The following is a 17,343-nucleotide window of genomic DNA, read 5'->3' on the forward strand; positions in this document are numbered from 1 at the left end:
AGCTAGGAGCCCGGGCTTGGACTCCAAGCCAGAGACTGGACAAGGACCCAGAACTTGGGTCTTTCGTCTGGCTCAGACCCCAGAACTAGGCGATGACGTGACTTGTCTGGCAGGCAGGACGAGACTGGAGTCTTCAGACTTGAGGCGAGGCTGGAGACTGGAGGCTTGAGGCGAGGCTGGAGACCGGAGGCTTGACGCGAGGCTGGAGACCGGAGGCTTGAGGCTTGGAGTCTTGAAGCTTGGCTGGGGGCGAGGCTCGAGGCTTGGGGTCTTGAAGATCCTCCTGGGCAGGGCGTGGATCTCCACCTGACAAAGGTAAGGGACAGGAAGGGACAGAACCAACCGCAAGGTAACAGCAAGACGGCCTGACTTACCCGGCGGAGTCAAGGGACAGGAAGGGACAGAACCAACCGTAGGGTAACGGCAAGATGGCCTGGCTTATCCGGCGAAGTCAAGGGACAGGAAGGAACAGAACCAACCGCAGGGTAATGGCAAGGCAGCCTTTCTTACCCAACAGAGGCAAGGGACAGGAAGGGACAGAACCAACTGTAGGGTAATGGCAAGATGGCCTGGCATACCCGACAGAGGCAAGGGACAGGAAGGGACAGAACCAACTGCAGGGTAACGGCAAGATGGCCTGGCTTACCCGATGGGGGCAAGGGACAGGAAGGGACAGAACCAACCGTAGGGTAACGGCAAGATGGCCTGACTTACCCAGCGGAGACAAGGGACAGGAAGGGAGCTAGGTACAAGGTGACTCCAGGACAAGACTTCAGGCAAGACGAGGCGAGAGTTACCGGCAATACAAGGCAAGGCTTCAGGCAATGCAAGGCAAGACGAGAACTTCAGGCGAGGCGAGAGTTACCAGCAAGACAAGGCGAGGCTTCAGGTGAAACAGAAGGCAGGGGAAGGGATACAAAGAGTAAGGACAAGAACAATCCAGCAGCCACACCCTGGTCTCTGGAGGCATTTATGCAGCCAGCCCCAACGAGAATCAGCTGCCTCAGTTAGTGCTCAACAGGAAAAGAAACAGGGTAGACAGGAAAACTTGGAGCAAGAGTCGATGGACCGGACCATGAACCGGAATGCGGACTTTATGGACCGGACCATGACAATTTATGCGTGGAGCCAAATGAGATGGGGAGCACAATGCTTTACAGCACCAGTGACCCAGGTTCAATTCCCACTGCTGTCTGAAGGGAGTTCGTACGTTCTCCCTGTGGCCGTGTGTCTTTCCTCCGGGTTTTTCAGTTTCATCCCACAGTCCAAAGACGTTCTGGTTGGTAGGTTAATTTGTCATTGTAAATTGTCCTGTGATTAGGCTGGGATTAATTTGGGGGATTGCTAGATGCCACAGATCCTGGGGCCAGAAGGACCTATTCTGTGCTGTATCTCAATACATAACTCAGTGGTTGGATAGACAGGGACTGATTAGGGATAGTTAACAGGGCTTTGTGCATGGTAAGTCGTGTTTAACCAATCTTAGAATTTTTTGTGGAGGTTACCAGGAACGTCAATGAAGACAAGACAGTGAAGAGCTGGAACATAATCTTTGACAAGGTCCTGCAAGGGAGGTTGGTCAAGGTGGTTTAGTTGCTTGGCAGTCAAGGTGAGGTAGAAAATTGGATTAAACATTGGCATCAGGGAAGAAGCCAGAGAGTGATTGTAGATGGTTGTCTCTCTTCCTGGAGGTCTGTGAACAGTGGTGTGTCACACAATTGGTGCTGGGTTCATTGTGTCTACCCTGTATGTCAACAACCTGGATCAGCAAATTTGCAGATGACACCAAGATTGGGGGTGTAATGGTTAGCAAGGAAGACAAGTGAGGGATGTTGCATTTTGGGAGGACAAACCAGGGTAAGTCTTACACAGTGAACAGTAGGGCAACGAGGAGTGCAGTAGAACAGAGGGAACTGGAAATACAGAGTCCACAGCTTTGCTTGTTGCTCGGCGGCCGAGGCAGGGTCGAAGCACTTGGCAGAGGATGGTGCTCGGTGTCGGAGGGCTGGTCGGGGGCTCGAAGTTTTCGGACGGACTCAGAGTCCGCTGCGGTCGGGTGCTTTCAATGGTGCTGCATCGGCAAGTTTGCGGCGCTTGGAGGTTCCTGGCAGGGAGAGTTTCTCCCTTCTACCATCTGCATGAGATGATGGGGCTATCGGAACTTCAGACTTTGTTTTTACCTTGCCCATGGTCTGCTCTTTATCAGATTACGGTATTGCTTTGCACTGTTGTAATTATATGTTATAATTATGTGGTTTTGACAGTTTTAGTCTTGGTTTGTCCTGTGTTTCTGTGATATCTTTCTGGAGGAACATTGTATCATTTTTTAATGCATGCATTTCTAAATGACAATAAACGAGGACTGAGTGTCCTCATAATCTAATAATCTAATTTCTAATTCTGCAGTCTCACACAAGCTATACAAATGCAAACTACTTCTTTCTGTGTGCTAATGTACAACACAGTCACCACTACAATGAAAATAATGCGAATCCAAAACAAATTCCCAAAATTAATTTTCTGACAAATTTCAGGGAAACAAACAATAAGCACCCTTCAAGCAATTCGTAGTCCCAACATGCCCACCAGCCAAAGTTAGAGAACAATCTAATCTTCCAGTTTTCCTTTCAATTTCATATCAACACAGTTGAAAATTTCATGAGAATTGGTTTGGATCTCAATGCAAAGAACAAAAATTTTACAAGATGATTCTTCTTAAGGCATTCAAACTCCAGTCATCCTTGTATGTTACTGAAAACTATTGTAAAGTAGGGGATATACAGCAATTTAGATCCAAATACAAGTCTAATAATGGCTTTACTTTGAAACTATACATGTACTATTTAAAGAGTTAAAATAATATACTGAAATAGAATCTAAAACATACCATACAAACATTAATATTAGTGTTCGCCTCAAGAGAACTTGATGTCGGAAAAGATCAAAAACACTCGCTGTTTCAGCACCATTTTGAGTGGTTGGTGGCTTTAGACTAACACGCCTCAGATGCCCATTCTTTTTAGCAAAGGTCTCAAGGATATGCTCTGCTTCACTCCATCTTCCTTGAGCATACAGCCAACGTGGAGATTCTGGAAAACATCTGCAGTCACAAGCACAAAATCTTTGTAATGAACCACTTTACTGCAGGAAAACTCAAATCCCTGTTGGGAATACCTTTTAATGAGTTAAGATGCAAAACATGAGTAAAGTGCAAATAAAATGACAGAAATAGAGTGGTCATGCAAATTGTTTGATACTTCCATATGAGCATTGCAGCCATGGCCTGATGTGTTGCCCAACCTTGCTAACCCTGTGAGAGAGAAGATAGTGTTGAGTTGCTGGGATGCCTGTGCTCCCGGGAAGGAATACTATTCGACAGCCTGCCTGAAAACATCGACCAATATAGCAGGCTGTTGTGCTACAGAGCTGTTATTACAACACTTTCTTTCCTAAAAATTGTTTTTTTTTTGAAACAAATGGATTGGTATTGTATTTTATTCTGTCTTTGGCAGCAACGTAAACACCACTGTTGTATCCACCACTCCTCCAGCAGCCCGTTCAGGCAGCTACCATGCAATTTAAGAACTTGCCCTGCACGTTTTGCTTTGAACTTCCATCCACCTGCCCCCCCCCCACCTCATCCCCACCCTCACTTTAAACCCATGTCCTCTAGTACTTGACATTTTTATCCTGGGAATATTCGTATCATCTACCCCATCTGCCTGTAATAGTCTTAAACCTTTATCAGCTCTCCCCTCAGTCTCTGACACTCCAGAGAAAACAACCTCTACATTCTTCCCTAATCAGGTGACCAGAGTTGCAGATAATACTCCAAGTATTAAACTCCATCTGCCATTCCTCCACCTGATCTGTAACTATTCTATATTCTGCTAAATCTCTTGACAGCCCTCTATACTGTCCACAATTCCACTTAAGTGTTATTTGTAAACTTACAAATTTACCCATCTACACTTTAATGTCATATACACAGTGTATTAGATCAGTTATCTATATCTCTAACAAATATCTAGGAAAGGAACAGACAGGTATATCAAAAATGGAATACCAAAAAATGGCAAGAAATTTTAAGGAAAACTAACCAGTAAAGTCACTCCATGGCTGTTGCAGCTAAACAGAAGGTAAAACTGGCATAACTAAAAGAGACGTGCAATTTATTTTTTGACATTTGTGATAGTAATTAAGTATGATTTTTCAGATATCTGTAGAAATAACCAGTGGAGGACAGAGAGCTACAACATTACAGCTTAAAATTGAATGCAAACTGAAAGGTCTCAGTATAGCTTACCCAAAACCTCTGAAGGAAATTATTGCAAAGTCGTTCTTTTTGCATACAAGTCACATCCCCAAAAGGATGGAATCAATCCTAAAAGCATGACTTTACAATTAAGAATTAAATCTTTAAAGGAGCTTTATAGGCCTAGTTTCACTGGTAGGAACAATTTGAAGTATGGGCAATACAGAAAGGAGCACTTTAACTAGCAAGAGTTACTCCAAGATAATCCACGTAGCTTTATTGGTACAACATCAGCTTCACAAAGGTGATGGATTTCTATTAGTAAATCAAGGACAAATGAGCATTTTCCATGTGAATGTGATGCTACCCCAACTTTTGGCCGTAAATCAGAATAAACTAACAAATTGTTGGTTGAGAGAACAATAATATCACAGACTGAGGCATTTGGCTCAAAATATCAGATAGAAAAAGGAGTGAAAAACAAGTGTAAAAGATCAGCCATTATCTTACCGACTGGCTGACTAGATCTACTGTTATTACTTAGATTCTAATGGTTAGCAACCATACCAGTGAAGTGCCTGAGGTTCAGAGGCCTTGATGTAATATTTTGCAAAATGAATTGAGATGGACTTATGTCAAAAATATCTTCATTTGCATACCACAGCAAACTGAACAATGTCTGATATTTCACACATCTGTTCAAAGTACTCATTTTTGGAATTGTGCAGTTTACGAAGAATCATGGGTGTTTTTAACTGGACAGTCCACTGTCCTCAATCCTTGTTTAAATAAAAACGGAAAATTAATGTATACATACACAAGTCCTTTTAACTATGCTTGACCCTTGTAAAATTATACTGAAAAACTGCATTTGCTTTTATTCATTTAGATATGCTCATTTCACAGCACAAAGTTATTGGAGACTTGTCATCAGTGAAGGGATTTACAGCAGAACTTCAGAATTAGAAACAGGTTTAATATCATTGGCACATATCGTGAAATTTGTTAACTTTGCTGTAGCAGTACAATGCAATACATGATAGTATAGAAAAAACTAAAAGTATATATGTATACTAAAAAAAATAAGGCATCCATTAGTCTTGCGAGACCATGGATCTGTGCTGGAAAGTCTTCACTCTCCAGGGTGCAGGCCTGGGTAAGGTTGTATGGAAGACCGGCAGTTGCCCATGCTGCAAGTCTCCCCTCTCCATGACACTGATGTTGTCCAAGGGAAAGGCAAGGGCCGATACAGCTTGGCACCAGTGTCGTCACAGAGCACTGTGGGGTTAAGTGCCTTGCTCAAGGACACTATGTATATTAAATAGTTAAATTAAATAAGTAATGAAAAAAAAAGAAATAGAGAGGTAGTGTTCATGGGTTCAGTATCCATTTAGAACTTGGATGGCAGAGGGGAAGAAGCTGTTCCTGAATCATTCAGTGTGCGCTTTCAGGCTTCTGTACCTCCTTCTTGATGGTAACAATGAGAAAAGGGCATATGCTGGGTGGTGGGGGTCCTTAATGATGGACGCTGCCTTCCTGAGGCACTGCTCCTTGAAGATAGAAACATAGAAAACCTACAGCACAATACAGGCCCTTTGGCCCACAATGCTGTGCTGAACATGTCCTTACTTTAGAAATTACCTAGGGTTACCCATAGCCCTCTATTTTTCTAAGCTCCATGTACATATCCAGGAGTCTCTTAAAAGACCCTATTTGTATTCGCCTCCACCACCGTGCCAGCAGCCCATTCCATGCACTTACCACTCTCTGCATAACAAACTTACCCCTGACATCACCTCTTTTCATTACTTATTTAATTTAACTATTTAATATACATAGTGTCCTTCCAAGCACCTTAAAACTGTGCCCTCTCATGTTAGCAATTTCAGCCCTGGGAAAAAGCCTCTGACTATCCACATGATCAATGCCTTTCTTCATCTTATACATCTCTATCAGGTCACCTCTCAGGCTCCGTTGCTCCAAGGAGAAAAGGCCAAGTTCACTCAACCTATTCTCATAAGACATGCTCTCCAATCCAGGCAACATCCTTGTTAATCTCCTCTGCATCCTTTCTATGGTTTCCACATCCTTCCTGTAGTGAGGTGACCAGAACTGAGCACAGTACTCCAGGTGGGGTCTGACCAGGGTCATATGTAGCTGAGCCACCTCACACTTATCTGAGTTGAACTCCATCTGCCACTTCTCAGCCCAGTTTGGCATCCTATTGATTTCTCGTTGTAACCTCTGACAGCCCTCCACACTATCCACAACACCCCCAACCTTTCTGTCATCGGCATATTTACTAACCCATCCCTCCACTTCCTCATCCAGGTCATTTATAAAAATCACGAAGAGCAGGGGTCCCAGAACAGATCCCTGAGGCACACCACTGGTCACCGGCCTCCATGCAGAATATGACCCGCCTACAACCACTCTTTGCCTTCTGTGGGCAAGCCGATTCTGGATCCACAAAGCAAGGTCCCCTTGGATCCCACACCTCCTTACTTTCTCAATAAGCCTTGCATGGGGTACCTTATCAAATGCCTTGCTGAAATCAATATACACTACATCTACTGCTCTACCTTCATCAATGTGTTTAGTCACATCCTCAAAAAATTTAATCAGGTTCGTAAAGCACGACCTGCCTTTGACAAAGCCATGCTGACTAGTCCTAGTCATATTATGCCTCTCCAAATGTTCATAAATCCTGCCTCTCAGGATCTTCTCCATCAAATTACCAACCACTGAAGTAAGACTCACTGGTCTATAATTTCTTGGGCTATCTCTACGCCCTTTCTTGAATAAGGGAACAACATCTGCAACCCTCCAATCCTCCAGAACTTCTCCTGTCCCCATTGATGTAAAGATCATCGCCAGAGGCTCAGCAATCCCCTCCCTCGCCTCCCACAGTGGCCTGAGGTACATCTCATCTGGTTCCAGAGACTATTCCAACTTGATGCTTTCCAAGAGCTCCAGCACATCCTCTTTCTTAATGCCTATATGCTCAAGCGTTTCAGTCCACTGTAAGTCATCCCTACAATCGCCAAGGTCCTTTTCCATGGCGAATACTGAAGCAAAGTATTCATTAAGTATCTCTGCTACCTCCTCCGGTTCCATACACACTTTTCCACTGACACACTTGATTGGTCCCATTGTCTTGGATACTACAGAGGCTAGTACCCATGATGGAGCTGACTAATTTAACAATTATCTGCAGCTTACTTCAATCTTGTGCAGTAGCCCCACCACCTCCAATACCAGAGAGTGATGTAGCCAGTCAGAATGTTCTCTATGGTACATTTGTAGAAATTTGAGCGTTTGAGGTCTTGATCCCTCTATGAAGACTGGTATGTGTTCCCTAGCTCTTTGGTCTTACTGACGTTGAGTGCAAGATTGTTGCTGCGATACCACTCAACTAGCTGGTACATCTTGCTCCTGTGCGCATTATCATCACCATCTGGTTGATATAGTGGTTGTATCATTCACAGATTTATAGATGGCATTGAGCTGTGCCTAGCCACACAGACATGGGTATAGAGAGAGTAAAACAGTAGGCTAAGCACATATCCCTGAGGTGCGCCAGTGTTGATTGTCAGTGACGTGGAGATGTTATTACCAATCCACACAGATTGAGGCCTTCCGGGTAGGAATTAGAGGATCCAGTTGCAGAAGGAGGTACAGAGGCCTAGGTTCTGTAGCTTTTCAATCAGGACTGTAGGAATGATGGTGTTAGACACAGAGCTATAGTCAATAAACAGCACCCTGACATGGGTATTTGAATTGTCCAGATGATCCAAGGCCGCGTAGAGAGCCAATAAGATCACATCTACTGTAAACCTATTGTGGAGATAGGCAAATTGCAGTAAATACAGGTCCTTGCTGAGGCAGGAGTTGACTCTAACCATGACTGACCTCTCAAACCACTTCATCACCATAGGTGAGTGCTGCTGACTGACAGTCATTAAGGCAGCTCACAGTGCTCTTCTCGGCACTGGTATAATCGTTGTCCTTTAGAAGCGGGTGGGAACTTCTGACTGTAGCAGGAAAGACTTAAAATGTCTTTGAACACCTCAAATCAGCTGGTTAGCACATGTTTTCAGACCCTTACCAGCTACTCCATTGGGGCCTGCTGCCTTGCGAGAGTTCGCCCTCCTGAAAGACAGCCTGACTTCACCCTCCAAGACACAGATCACAGGGTCAGCGGGTGCTGCAGGGATTTGCATAGCTGTAAGTTGAAGAATGTGAGGGAAGAGAAGTGAGTGCAGTTACTATTACGAGGTAGAAGGTGCCCAAAAATCTGAAAGGCCCAAGGGGACACAAGTCACCCGGACCAGATGAACAGCATCCTAGGGTTTTGGAAGTGGTAGAGATTATGGAGGCATTAGTAAAGATCTTTCAAAAATCACTGGACTCTGGCATGGTGCCAGGGGACTCGGAAACCGCAAATGTCACTCCACTCTTTAAGAAAGGAGGAATGCAGCAGAGAGGAAATTATAGACCAGTTAGCCTGATCTCAGTGGTTGGGAAGATGATAGATTCAGTTGCTAAGGATGAGGTTATGGTGTACTTGGTGACATAGGACAAGATAGGACAAAGTCAGCATGGTTTCCTTAAGGGAAAATCTTGCCTGATGAAACTGTTGGAATTCTTTGAGGACATTACAAGTAGATACAGGGGATGCAGTGGATGTTGTATATCTGGATCTTTAGGAGGCCTTTGACAAGGTGCCACACATGAAGCTGCTTACCAAGTGTTACAGGGAAGTTACTGGCATGGTTAGAGCATTGGCCGGTTGGTAGGAGGCAGAGAGTGGGAATAAAAGGATCCTATTCTGGTTGGCTACCAGTGACTAGTGCTGTTTTGCAGGGGTCGGTGCTGAGACCACTTCTTTTTATGCTGTATATCAATGATTTAGATGATGGAATAGATGGCTTTGTTGCCAAGTTTACAGATGATACAAAGATTCGTGGAAAGGCATGTAGTGTTGAGGAAACAGGCAGGCTGCAGAAGGACCTAGATTATGAAAGTGGGCAAGAGAGTGGCAAATGAAATACAATGTTGGAAAATGCATAGTCATGCACTCTGATGGTAGAAATAAATGTGCAGACTATTTTCTAAAAGGGGAGAAAAGCCAAAAATCTGAGATGCAAAGAGACTTGGGAGTCCTTGAGCAGAACACCCTAAAGGTTAAATTGCAGGTCAAATCAGTGGTGAGGAAAGCAAATGCAATGTTAGCATTCATTTCAAGAGGTCTAAAATAAAAGAGCAGGGATGTAATGATGAGGCTTTATAAGGCAGCAGTGAAGCCTCACCTTGAGTATTGTGAAAAGTTTTGGGCTCCTCATCCAAGAAAAGATGTGCTGGCATTGGAGAGGATCCAGAGGAGGTTCACAAGGATGATTCCAGGAATGAAACTTTCATCATTTGAGGAACATTTGATAGTTCTGTGTCTGTACTTGCTGGAATTTAGAAGAAGGAGGGGAGGGATCTCATTTAAACCTTTTGAATGTTGAAAGGCCTGGACAGGGTAGATGTGGAAAGGATGTTTCATGTGGTGGGGGAGTCTAGGGCAAGAGGGCACAGCCTCAGGATAGAGGAGTGCCCATTTAAAACAGAGATGCAGAGAAATTTCTTTAGCCAAAGGGTGGAAAATTTATGGAATTTATTACCACAGGCAGCTGCGGAGACCAGGTTGTTGGGCGTACTTAAGGCAGATCATGATAGATTTTTGATTGGACGCGGCCTCAAAGGTTATGGGGAGAAGGCTGGGGCTGGGGTTGGGGCTGAAGACGGGGAGAAAAGGATTAGCCATGACTAAATGGTGGAGCAGACTGGATGGGCCACATGGCCTAAGACTGCTCCTATGCCTAATGGTCTAAAGTGGCAGCTACTTGATCGCGTAGTGTTCCAAACCTAGTGAACAGGATTGGGACAGCATTGCCATGTTTGTACACCACGATCATGAAGCATACTCCACCGTCCTTGGTTTAAAAGGCTATCTTGGCGGTGTATTGTGAACCCGTCAATCTGAACTGCTCCATTTGGAATGGAAGGGGTTAACCAAGATTCTGTAAAACAAAGGACACAAGCAGTCCTAACATCCCTCTGAAACAGCACTCTAGCTCTGAGATGGTCACTTTCACTGACAAATGTACAGGCTCTGGTAAGTAAGACAGTTGGTATTGGGAGTCGAAAACCTTGTTTTTTTTTATTTAAATACGCCATTAGCCCAGCACGACAACCTTGTTTCTGCCACAGTCTTAAAGGGCCAGTGTACTGACCAAAGTCTGATCTATTTCCAGTTTTGCGCAGCGATAGATTGCTTAATCACATTAAAACACCTTTACTAACTGAAAAACACCGTCGCTCACCTAAGGAAATGATAGAAAATAATTAAAGACACAATTCTAAAAATAGGAGTAGATCTTTATCAGCATCATGGACGTGTTTACCATTAGTAGATTCAGACATGTTGAAGCCAGTCAAGCTTGTCTGAACTGTCCAGAAACTGAACACAATATAAATCGGAATTTATTTTATTAACCATTATGAATTTAGTAGCTTTAGAAATGCTCCAACAGAAGTGGGCTCAGGTGGATCCAAGGTTCTCGCTAAAATTATTCCGGAGCAACCTACGTCATGCTCCAGGATAGTCCTTTTTGATTTATAATGAGAAATATGTAACAAAGCTTCCTTGCAACTATGACTTGCATGATGGAAGCAGCTTGTTTGCATCTTTATTCCATTAAATTTAATGTAGTACAGTCATTGTAATTTTCAAGTGGGAAAAGGATTTAAACACACCAAACCAGTTCCTTCATTAATCTAAAAAACATTATTTCCAATGTTCTTTTTCCTGTAAAAAAGATGCCTACAAAGATCCAGAAAATCTTCCTTTCACAATCAGCTACATGTAAGAAATTTAACACAAATGTAAGAAAGCATACTTACAAAGATGGCAGCAGAATAAGTACTCCTTCAATATTGATCACAATAGCCAGTATCCTCCATGATCGAATAAAGTACCCAGTCAACGCATACAGAGAAATTCCAATAGCAAATGAGAAGTTCTGTAGTGAACCTGGCAGAGGGGCAGTTGGAAAAAGGCGTTATTTTTTAAATTCACATTAATTGCAAAAGACTTCAAATTACTGACTTGCATCAAAATAGTGGTAAACACTTCTTACTTGGGAGAAGAATCAAAAATAAGAGCAACTTTTCTAAACTTAAAATTCAGTTTTCCTGATCTCCAGAAAAAGCACAAGAGATTCCAGTATTCTCCCATCATGAAGTTTTAACATTCTTATTTAAATGCAAGCAAAAATGTCAAAGCTGCTCCTTAGATTCTAGGTACTTTACTCTCATTAAATAAAAGATTACTTGACTTGGGGTCAGGAGGATGAGTAAGTAAATGGAAATTTTTTTTCCTCTTTTTTTTGTCACCAAGATTTTTTCAATCTTTAAAACAATGTTTTTTTTCTCTCTTGCCTACTTCGATGTAATCTTGTTAATTTTAGATAATAATAATAATAATAATAATAAAAAGATTTGAAAAGAAAAGAAGGAAAGAAGCAATAATATTGAAATCAGCCATCATTTCAGCTTGCTTTACTCCAGACAGAAAGCTATATTGGGTAAACATCACAAAATTTAACTGGATTTACAAAATTTAACTGGATTTCACAGCATCGCCTCCCCATATGAAATCAGAAATGCTGCTTTTTCTCTCTCAAAGAGGCTGTGCAGAGACTTCAAAGTCTTTAAGAAAGCAGTGAAAAGATTTCTAGTTCAGATCAACACCAAACCAAATGATCAAGAATTCAACAGAAAACTTCTTCAACCAAATGATGGGAACCATGGGGTACCATAAACACAATCCTACTTTTCTAGAAACAAAGCATTCCACCAGAAGTGAAGTAAGTGCCTATCTCATTTAAGAATTTAAAAAAAAATACTAGCAATAGTATCTTACCAACTATTGCCCAATAAGAAACAGACAAATATTCTTGAAGTAGAACGAAGGACACCAATCCCATTCCTCCATTGGTCACACCGACAAAGAAACGTGATACCAAAAACATTTGGTATGTTGGAGCAATTCCACTTGCAATACCAAAAATGATATCAAGTGTAAGACCTGCGGCAAAAAACAAAACATTTAGGACTGTATTAGAAATGCAGTTATTAGCTATTGAACACCAAAGTAATCAGCACAGAAAGGGGTCATCACAGCATTATAATATGAAACAGATCTGCCTACCTTTAGCAGGGCACACTGCTTTGAATGGAAGCTAGTGAAAGACTTAGCCCTCTGCTGGCACTCTTGCCGCAAACAAAAGGTTGAAAGTGATCTCATTACAGCATGCATCACCGTGGAGTGAGACACTGAGACAATGTGCCACAGCTGGGTTGAGCCCCTCACTGAGATTTGTGACTCAAATGTACAGCTTGACCAATATACTAAGCCAGTTCCGAGAGACTGCCTTCAACTGGTTCTTGCAGTCCTTTTCATTTCTCGGTTGGATATGGAAGCTACCTGTTCTTTCTCTTTGTTTAGCTGGAAGGCTCTTGCAAACTTGAGAGCACTCTATAGTAACACATGCAGCTGATGCATCAGGGAGCGTGCAGTCAGACGAAAGGGAGATGGCAGCTTCCATTACATCCATCAGGAAGAGGTGAGAGGGGCTAGGATTCCAGGTGGCCTGTAAATTGCAGGCAGCAGCCACTACAGATCCCCAGCCGTGGCCCACACTCATTGTTGCCAGCCAAGTGCACACGAATTCTCAACTCAACATCAAGTGGCTAGCCCTTTCACCTCAGCTACCACTGCACATCACTCTACGATGAAATGTGTGAGATCAGATGATCTGATCAATGAAATGAGATCAGCTTCATTGCTGTCAGAATGAATCACACCAGCTTCCCAGTGCAGTAGTTTGAGCAGATGTCCCTTTTTAAAAAAGTGCATAGTGGCATGTGCCCATGATGTCTGAATTCTAGGATTAAGAATACCATGAAGCAGTGCTCTGCATAGTGGCACTGCGTAGAGTGCCAGTACAGCTTCACTGACTAATGCCATAAGAATTTCCCTCGGTTCGGAAGACATTGAGGTGTCATGAAAGTGGGAAATAATGAATGCAGACATTTCTTTCTTTGCCTGAAAAGAGGACCAAAAGGGAATGAATGCATCTGATCAATTACACATAAAATTTACTTGCTGGGAATTGTGATTAGTCTATATCGTCTATAATTTACCATTAAAGAACTTACTGCTGATCTCAAAACTGTACAAGTAAGCCAATACATTTTATTAAAATATTGAAAATCCTCATGCAAGAGTCAGAATTTGCAATCTTTATTTCACAATCTCCCCAACACGTTCTTCCAAATTTGGTCAAATGCAAACTTTCATATTTTGCATTGTAAGAAATTTGTTCCAAAGGTTACAATAGAGTACATTGATGGTGAAAATTCAGATGCCTCACCCCATACTCTCAACTTATTTGCACCTTTTGATAATTTTAATTAACCAAGTCCAATCTAATGCCATCATTATTTTGCTGGCTGTAGTCACACTCAATAACTCAATGCCATTTTGCCAAGTATAGTCAACGTTCCAGTTTGAAACCTATATAGAAAACTCTGGTGCTTTAAAAGCATCTAGTGGCTGAGGGGCAATTCTCTGCATTTGATGTTGAGTAATCAAACAGATTTGGTTAGGGAGCTTAAAGAAACCCCAAGAAGTTCAAAATATGATAGAAATCACTCTGCAGCTTGAGAGGGAGAAGCTAAAATTAGATGTACTGGTATCACAATTCAGTAAAGATAACTAGAGGCATGGCAGAGGAGCTGGTCAAAGTTGATTGGAAGGGGAGATTAGCAGGGATGTCAGCAGAACAGCAATGGCTGAAGTTTCTGGAGGCAATTCAGAAGGTGCAGGATAGAGGCATCCCATAGATGAAGATAACATTGGAGAGGTAGGATTGGGGAAAAATAAATGGAAGATGAAATGAATATTTTGCACCATTCCTCACTGTGGAAGATACCAGCAATGTGACAAAAAGTCGAGAGAGTCAGGGGGCAGAAGAGAGTGCAGTCATCATTACTAATGTGGTGCTGAAAGGTCAAAGGCAGATAAGTCACCTGAACCAGATGGACTACACCCCAGGGTTCTGAAACACAGAGCTGAACAGATTGTGGATTCTTTCAAGAATCACAAGAGTCGGGAATGTTCCAGTGGACTGAAATCGCAAATATCACTACACTCTAAGAAGGGAAGGAGGGAGGCAGAAGAAAGGAAATTATAGGCTAATTAATCTGACCTCAGTGGTTGGGAAGATGTTGGACTCCATTATTAAGGGTAAGGAGTTTGGGGACTTGGAGGCAAATAGACAAAAGTCACCATCGTTTGTGTAAGGAGAGATCTTGTAACAGATGGGATAGACAAAGGAGTCAGTGGATGTTTTTTTATTTGCATTTTCAGGATACCTTTGACAAGGTACTGCACAATGCTGCAACACAAGATGGGTGCCTATGGCATTACTGGAAAGATACAGTGCCTCTAAAAGCATTCAGCCCTCACAACTATTTTCATGTTTTACTGTCTTATTTTCTAACGTGAAAATATATTGAAATATGATTTTTTTGAACTAATCTACAAAACATCCTGCATCATGTCAAAGCAAAAGAAAAATTCCAAAACCAGTGAACAGTTTACTAAAAATTAAAAACCAAACTTGGGGCTGAAAAATTACTATGCTAACTTTCCTCAGGTGCAATAAACTGTATAGGTTAACCACCGATTTTCCAGCACCCTTGGTTCCTGAGCCTTGCCAGATCAACAGTTTTGCCAGATTAAAAGAGGTCACACAATAATGTTGGCAGAAATGGACTGTAGAACCTCAAGAATTAATAATTAAACAAAAATTATATAAAAATTTATTAATTATTGTGCGTACAAAGTGTTGCTTCTTAGTTATTTTCTTAAGCATTTCATCCAGGTGAAGTGGTTTCATGTGTTTTGATCTCTCCGTGTAATTTTTCTTGCATCAAATAAAAATTCATTAGCTCTTGTTCTGTGACAAAGGTACATTTCTCTAACTTTTTGATGAAAATCATCCAACAACTCTGACTTGTCAATTTTAAATCTTTCAGTTTCATCAATATCGCTGCCATCTTCATCACTTGCAGTGTTTTAGCCAGCATTCAGAACACCGTCTATAATTTCTGAGTTCGTATGGTGATGCAAAACAGGTATTTATTTAGTTGATGACAATCACCTACACGTAGATTTTCTTCATTAAGGGTACTTGCTATATCTTTGAAAGCAGGTCCTGTAACACCTTTTGCATATGCAAGCAAATCATGAACATCTACTTTCTCCTTTGGTACATGAAATCCAGTAAAATCATCGTCAAGCTTTTCTTCAGGCACATTATCAAATGTCAAGGCAGGCCACAACTTATGCCAGCCATTCTTTAGTGTTGAAGGTTCTACCTTCTCCCACCCTCAAGCAATGAAACAAAGAACATCTTTCATGTTAAATTCTTTAATAAATGTCTGTGCAGAATCGCCAGCATTCACCTCATCTTACAGGTGTTCAATGAAAAGTGAGCAATACTTGGTCAAACCATCAGTTTCTGGAAGATTGGTGGTCAACCTGTATTACCCTACAAGCTCATGCAATTTGTTGATGTAGGAAATTGGAGGATCACTTGTTTAAGAATAAATACCCCCTCTCTCTGCAAGGTCCAACAGTATGATAGATTTTCAACAGAGCAAACCAAAATGAAGACATTCAAGAGTCTTAGAAATAATAGAGAATCACAAATCCGGGGACGAGTAAAAGACCATTTCAAAGGTATTGATCACATCTCAGAGCAGTCTACCTTGAAAAAGTGGAAAAAATATGAAACCATAGCCACACTGTCTAGATCAAGCCACCCATCTAAATTTTGCCACCGGAGATGAATGGCACCTGTAAGAGAGGCTACTATGACACCTCCCGCCACTAAGTGAGCTGCAGGTCAGTGGCTGCAACTGGAGATGAAGTTCATAGCTTCATTATCTCTAAGACCTTGCACAAAAACAGTATTTATGGAAGAGTGGCAAGGAAGAAACCCTGGCTTAAAAAAAAACATATCCTTGCCCGTAAGGTCTTCTCAAAGCGTAACTTAGAAGATACGGCAAAGATGTGGAAGGCGGCCTTGTGATCAGATGAGACTGAATTTGGACATTGTGGCCTCAATACCAAGCGGTACATGTGGTGCAGATCTAATACTGTGCACCAGCCAGGTGACACCATCCCCATTGTAAAATATGGTGGAGGTAGCATCGTGCTATGGGCATGCTTTTAGCAGCAGGGATTGGAAATTTGATCAGGATTGATGGGAAGATGAATACCACTAAATACAGAGAGATTTTGGATAAAAACCCGCTAGCCTCTGCCAGAAAGCTTAAGCTGGGGAGGAAGTTAGTCTTTCAGCAAGACAACAACCCAAAGCACACTGGTAGAGCAACCACGGAGTGCAGGATTCCTTAAAGGTTACCTTGCAGGTTGAGTTGGTGGTAAAGACGGCAAATTCATTTCAAGAGGACTGGAATACAAAAGCAACAATGTGACTGATGCTTTATAAGACATTGATCAGACTATATTTGGAGCAGTTTTGGGTATCTTATTTCAGAAATGGGGCAAGATAACATTGGCATTGAAGAGCACCCAGAGGCTGATGAGAATGTTTCTAGGAATGAAAGTTTAACGCACTAGAAGGATTTGATGGAACTGGGCCTGTAGTCGCTGGAGTTTGGAAGATCGAGGAGGGATCTCATTGAAACTTATTAAATACTGAAAAACCTTGATAGAGTGGATGTATGCGAGTCTAGGAGCAGAGGGCACAGCCAGCAGAGGGATGTCCATTAGAATGGAGAAATTTGTTTAACCAGAAGGTGCTGAATTTGTAGAATTTATTGCCATGGATGGCTGTGGAGGCCAAGTCATTGCGCCTCTGATTTTTGAATTTTCTCCCCGTTTAGAAAATAGTCTACTCCTTTATTCCTGCGACCAAAGTGCATGACCATACACTTCCCTA

The 17,343-nt window shown here is 42.2% G+C and overlaps 1 protein-coding gene across 2 annotated transcripts in view; it reads right to left on the minus strand.

The window, feature by feature from the left end:
• LOC134348003 (solute carrier family 22 member 15-like) overlaps window positions 1-17,343 on the minus strand; it is an 86,389-nt gene that overhangs the window by 45,813 nt on the left and 23,233 nt on the right. For both annotated transcript variants that reach the window (XM_063050735.1, XM_063050736.1), the window contains exons 4-6: window positions 12,228-12,392; window positions 11,207-11,336; window positions 2,888-3,100 (exon numbers count right to left, since the gene is read on the minus strand). In XM_063050735.1, the coding sequence (XP_062906805.1) occupies window positions 2,888-3,100; window positions 11,207-11,336; window positions 12,228-12,392 (508 nt within the window). The remainder of the gene's footprint in view (window positions 1-2,887; window positions 3,101-11,206; window positions 11,337-12,227; window positions 12,393-17,343) is intronic.

Source organism: Mobula hypostoma, chromosome 6 (assembly GCF_963921235.1).
Source record: "Mobula hypostoma chromosome 6, sMobHyp1.1, whole genome shotgun sequence".
NCBI lineage: Eukaryota > Metazoa > Chordata > Chondrichthyes > Myliobatiformes > Myliobatidae > Mobula > Mobula hypostoma.